The sequence below is a fragment of the Ambystoma mexicanum genome, chromosome 3p, assembly GCF_040938575.1.
Source record: "Ambystoma mexicanum isolate Mex_15411 chromosome 3p, UKY_AmexF1_1, whole genome shotgun sequence".
In the NCBI taxonomy this organism is placed as follows: Eukaryota; Metazoa; Chordata; class Amphibia; order Caudata; family Ambystomatidae; genus Ambystoma; species Ambystoma mexicanum.
The window spans coordinates 328678452-328684112 of NC_090925.1; the positions used below are offsets into that span (position 1 = coordinate 328678452).

At 45.3% G+C, this 5661-nt stretch overlaps 1 protein-coding gene across 1 annotated transcript; it reads left to right on the top strand.

Moving 5' to 3' along the window:
* The first annotated feature begins 3690 nt into the window (after positions 1-3690).
* On the top strand, positions 3691-4965 carry LOC138579894 (uncharacterized protein MCAP_0864-like). Its single transcript, XM_069650119.1, has one exon. It carries the CDS (start codon positions 3691-3693, stop codon positions 4963-4965), a length of 1275 nt encoding a protein of 424 aa, XP_069506220.1.
* The last annotated feature ends 696 nt before the right edge of the window (positions 4966-5661 follow it).

A 5661-nucleotide genomic window follows, 5' to 3' on the forward strand; every position in this document is an offset into this window, starting at 1 on the left:
GTTAACTTAGGGTGAAATCCAAAGTTAATTTATTCAAAACAAAGGGGGGTTTGGGAATCTCTCTACCAGCACAAACACAGCCAAATGACCTGTTCTTGGGTGAATAACCCCTGGGAGAGACTCTACCAAGTCTTTAGCTCACTGTCCCTTTCACAGAGAAGAAATGTCCCCGCATATCAGCCTTTGTCCTGCCCAGGGGCAGTCCAGCGCCGAAATGCTAGGCAATTCTCCTCTGAACAAGAGTACCATCAGTAACCCCATACACGTGTTTCAGCCTTGTTGGGCATCATCAGTGAGGTGAAACTGTTGCCTCTCTAAGAACAGTGAGCAAGGGGGTCCACGTCTGGATCGCCCTGTTAACTTAGGGTGAAATCCAAAGTTAATTTATTCAAAACAATGGGGGGTCTGGGAATCACTGTACCAGCACGAACACAGCCCAATGACCTGTTCTTGGGTGAATAACCCCTGGGAGAGACTCTACCAAGTCTTTAGCTCACTGTCCCTTTCACAGAGAAGAAATTTCCCCGCATATCAGCCTTTGTCCTGCCCAGGGGCAGTCCAGCGCCGAAATGCAATTCTCCTCTGAACAAGAGTACCATCAGTAACCCCATACACGTGTTTCAGCCTTGTTGGGCATCATCAGTGAGGTGAAACTGTTGCCTCTCTAAGAACAGTGAGCAAGGGGTCCACGTCTGGATCGCCCTGTTAACTTAGGGTGAAATCCAAAGTTAATTTATTCAAAACAAAGGGGGGTCTGGGAATCTCTCTACCAGCACGAACACAGCCCAATGACCTGTTCTTGGGTGAATAACCCCTGGGAGAGACTCTACCAAGTCTTTAGCTCACTGTCCCTTTCACAGAGAAGAAATTTCCCCGCATATCAGCCTTTGTCCTGCCCAGGAGCAGTCCAGCGCCGAAATGCTAGGCAATTCTCCTCTGAACAAGAATACCATCAGTAACCCCATACACGTGTTTCAGCCTTGTTGGGCATCATCAGTGAGGTGAAACTGTTGCCTCTCTAAGAACAGTGAGCAAGGTGTCCACGTCTGGATCGCCCTGTTAACTTAGGGTGAAATCCAAAGTTAATTTATTCAAAACAAAGGGGGGTCTGGGAATCACTCTACCAGCACGAACACAGCCCAATGACCTGTTCTTGGGTGAATAACCCCTGGGAGAGACTCTACCAAGTCTTTATCTCACTGTCCCTTTCACAGAGAAGAAATTTCCCCGCATATCAGCCTTTGTCCTGCCCAGGGGCAGTCCAGCGCCGAAATGCTAGGCAATTCTCCTCTGAACAAGAGTACCATCAGTAACCCCATACATGTGATTCAGCCTTGTTGGGCATCATCAGTGAGGTGAAACTGTTGCCTCTCTAAGAACAGTGAGCAAGGGGTCCACGTCTTGGTCGCCCTGTTAACTTAGGGTGAAATCCAAAGTTAATTTATTCAAAACAAAGGGGGGTCTGGGAATCTCTCTACCAGCATGAACACAGCCCAATGACCTGTTCTTGGGTGAATAGCCCCTGGGAGAGACTCTACCAAGTCTTTAGCTCACTGTCCCTTTCACAGAGAAGAAATGTCCCCGCATATCAGCCTTTGTCCTGCCCAGGGGCAGTCCAGCTCTGAACAAGAGTACCATCAGTAACCCCATACACGTGTTTGGCGAGTGTTTGGACCTGGGACCTGCCACAACTCCTTTCCTGCTGCCTGAGTGGCTCTACTACCTCTATTACGGCTGGAGGCTGGAGACGAACCCTCCACTATAATACCACTGCTCCTAGCAGAGCGTTTGCGGAGTGTTTGGCGAGTGTTTGGACCTGGGACCTGCCACAACTCCTTTCCTGCTGCCTGAGTGGCTCTACTACCCCTATTACGGCTGGAGGCTGGAGGCGGACCCTCCACTATAATACCACTGCTCCTAGCGGAGCGTTTGCGGAGTGTTTGGCGAGTGTTCGGCGTGGTGTGAGGAAGAAGAACAAACATGGACCACACACCCGCCCTGATCCCTGGCGACGCAGTGATTTCTCAGGTACCCCATACCCGTAGCCGTATGAAATTGCCTGCTGTTGTTGGGGGTAATGCAGGGGACAAAGTAGAGGCGGTGAGTACCACCACGAACGATGCTGGATTAGCTGGGGTGTCTTCCGTGCGGCCTAATAACCACACGGAGCCCCTAAATGACAGTTGCCATCTATTTGACCCTCCCGCGCTATGCTCCCCCTGTTCCCCCCTTGACCCATGCACATCTTGCCCCCCTTGTCACACACCTATTGAAACATCTTTACCCGCGATGGATGGATCCAATGGTCCGCCGTTGCCCGGGTCTGCGCTCAGCGGGGGCTTGCCGTGGGCAGTGTGTTGTGATGGGGACGGCTGCAACGCGCACGGCTGCAGTGGCGCTGCGCGTGCGCACAGGACCGGAGTCCCGAAGAGCGGTCCAGGCGGAACCACGGAGTTGTCGTGTGCGTTGGGGGGCATACCGCTGGTAGGTGACTCGCTTCCTTGGAGGGAAGCGGTGCCCGCTGCGAGTGCGGCAAATAAAGAAGTCTTCTATTTGCCGCAGGAAGAAGCTTCTTTCTTATAAAAAAAAAAACACAACAATCAACAAACAAAAAAATAAAGCCCCAAAAACATTCATACCAAGTATACTCTATGAGAGTAGTGAAGCGGCAGCCATTTTAAAAGGCATGGAAAGTTTACAAGCACCACATACAAAGTCTTCCCCAACAAAACAAAACGCACAGAAAGCCAGTGATAGTAAACCAAATACCTTGTCTTCCATTAACAAAGAGTCAATGTGTGACATTGAAAAGGGCCATTTGCAAGCTAACACACAAAATTCTTTGACTCAAGGAAAAACAAAAACAACAAACAATCTATTAAATGGGGCTGGCGATCTCTTGAAACCATCTGCTACTCAGAAATTCAGACCGCGTTCAAAGTCCCTCTCAGGGATAAGAACTATCAGATGGCACTTTAAAAAGAAAGATGTAACTACTTTACAGAAAGACATGAGCCTGGCAACTATGATCATGGACGCCAATCAACAACTAGACGAAATGGAAATGTCAGACCATGACCTTCTGTTAGCGTCCGGCCGATGTGAGCAATTAAGCTCTGACAATGCACAACCAGAACCAGACAAAAGTGGTAACTGCAATCTACTTAAAGACGCCATGATCACAGAAAGTATAGGAATGACAAATGCTCCTGCAACAATCGAAATCGCACCAAAACAAAAACATTCAGAAAAACCGGAAGAATCTAAAAAGCTGTCTTTCAAGGAACCAAAAAACACGTCCACTCCTCAGATACCGGGAGTAAAAAAATTCTTTGAAGAAATGGACGCAAACAAATCGAGTGCACACATGAGTTCGGAAAAAATGGAAAAAAAAAACGAAAATGGAAGAACAGAAGACATAAGTATCGAAGAGGTCCCAAATGACAAATCAACATCAGAACATCAAGGTGACCTAACTTTGAATTCTCAAAAAGCAAAGGAAGATGTCCCTCAGGATCTAAGCGGCACCCTACTTGCGGACTTGCAGTTGGAAGACGAAGAACAAACTGAGCCGGGTCTAAATTCGGCCGAAAATAAAGAAAAACATTTGAAAGTGCAACAGCACCTTCACATAATCCTTGGCCAATTACTGATATCTGTGCAAACATGCAAGCTGCAGTAGGATCAATGATGACTATAGCACTTGCACCGTATTTGAAGTTATACGAGGCACTGCACGAAAATTGTAGGGATCAATCGAATTTATTGGCTCAAATTCAGTCCAAAATAACAAGTGTAGAAAAACATTTTGAGGATGAACAAAAAAGAAAGATCCATGAGAAAGCATCAGAAAACGTTATAGTAAAGACGCTAATCGAGCTAATTGAGGAAGCTCGGGAAGACAAGAGTGCGTTTTTGCATTGTTTCAGGGACACTATTAACTTACTTAAAACAGAGAGTTACAAAAACAACGCTCAATATGAGGTCAAAAGTACCTCAACAGAAACAATGGACAGAGAGCTAAGACCAAGTGAGGAACAAAGAAAGGTAAATGTGATGGTTGAGTTGAACAAAAAAATTGCAACCGAAAACACAAGAAAGACTGAATTTACGGTCAATCGAACACTGGCACCTGGCTCCCAAAGAACAGAGGGAAAACAGGGAGAGTCCCTGATAAATAGGCAACCGACACAGGTCATTGACAATAACAACTGCGAAAACCAGCCTAATGGTACTTATCCATTATTCAGCATTGAAAACCCTAAAGAATCGAACAGAATAGATAAGATGGAAAAATTAAATGAAACCTCGGAAAAATCAATCAAAAGACTAAAACATGTCATGGAAAAATCGAACAAAAAAACTAAAAATTTGCCCAATCAAAAATGCATGACTAATGAAGGAACACGGCAGTTCATTCGAAATTTAAAGCCCATAGGTAAAGAGATAACGAAGTATATCCAACAAGCACCGGCAATAATAAAAAAAAAGGACGATGCAGAGCAAGTAAAGAACCAAGCAAGAGAATCCATTAAAGATGTAGAATTAGAGAGTACATTAGAAAGCTCCATAAATGAGTCCTATGTTCAAGAGTCTTTGTTGCTCTTATCGGTTTACGAGGATGATAGCTCGCAAGAGTCAGCTGAGGAATGTGAAGAGCATGAGCACCAGGAAAGTAATGCTCCGGAATGTTTTGAAGTACCAGCTTCGACCTTTCGAACTTTGCAAGAAAAAAGAACGCAGATTGGACATAAAAAGGACCTGGAAAAAAAGCAAGGCCAGGTGCTAAAAGATATGATCAAACAATCAGAACAAGAACGAGAAAGCTGGAGCACCCAAAACCCCAAGAGCTCGAGAATGAAAAATAGGAACAAAAATGTAGAGAAGAAGGACCAAAGAAGCGACAAGAATAATCTTGAACCCTATGGCAATCATAATAACACCCTAAAACTAAGAATGGAGTGAGTTCTAAGAGCACAGAATGGTTTGATCCTAAATAGATCAAACCTAATGAAACTCTTGCACAACGTGCCTCAATTGAGAGTGATTGAACCAAAAGATATACGAATTGTGGAATTTCCAAACGAAGAAGACTTGGACAGAATTCACATACACTTCAATTCAAAGGCAGTTATGAACGGAATATGGTTAGCGGCGGATGACCTGTGGGTTTTGGGCTTTGATGTTAAAACAGAATGTCCGCAACAGAGAGAAAAGGATATAAACAGGGACACAATTAAGAAAAACAAGCTTTGAAGAACAACAAAAAAATGCCCGCAAAAACCAAAATGAAGAGGAAGTGGACTACAGACCTATACGTTTCTCACCAACATTATTGCGGGGCCCAAATGCTTTACGCCCTGTTAACGTAGGGTGAAATCCAAAGTTAATTTATTCAAAACAAAGGGGGGTCTGGGAATCACTCTACCAGCACGAACACAGCCCAATGACCTGTTTTTGGGTGAATAACCCCTGGGAGAGACTCTACCAAGTCTTTAGCTCACTGTCTCTTTCAGAGAGAAGAAATTTCCCCGCATATCAGCCTTTGTCCTGCCCAGGGGCAGTCCAGCGCCGAAATGCCAGGCAATTCTCCTCTGAACAAGAGTACCATCAGTAACCCCATACACGTGATTCAGCCTTGTTGGGCATCATCAGTGAGGT

Excerpts from the sequence above, each read along its gene's own strand:
- LOC138579894 (XM_069650119.1), top strand. The coding sequence starts at position 3,691 with ATGACTATAGCACTTGCACCGTATTTGAAGTTATACGAGGCACTGCAC.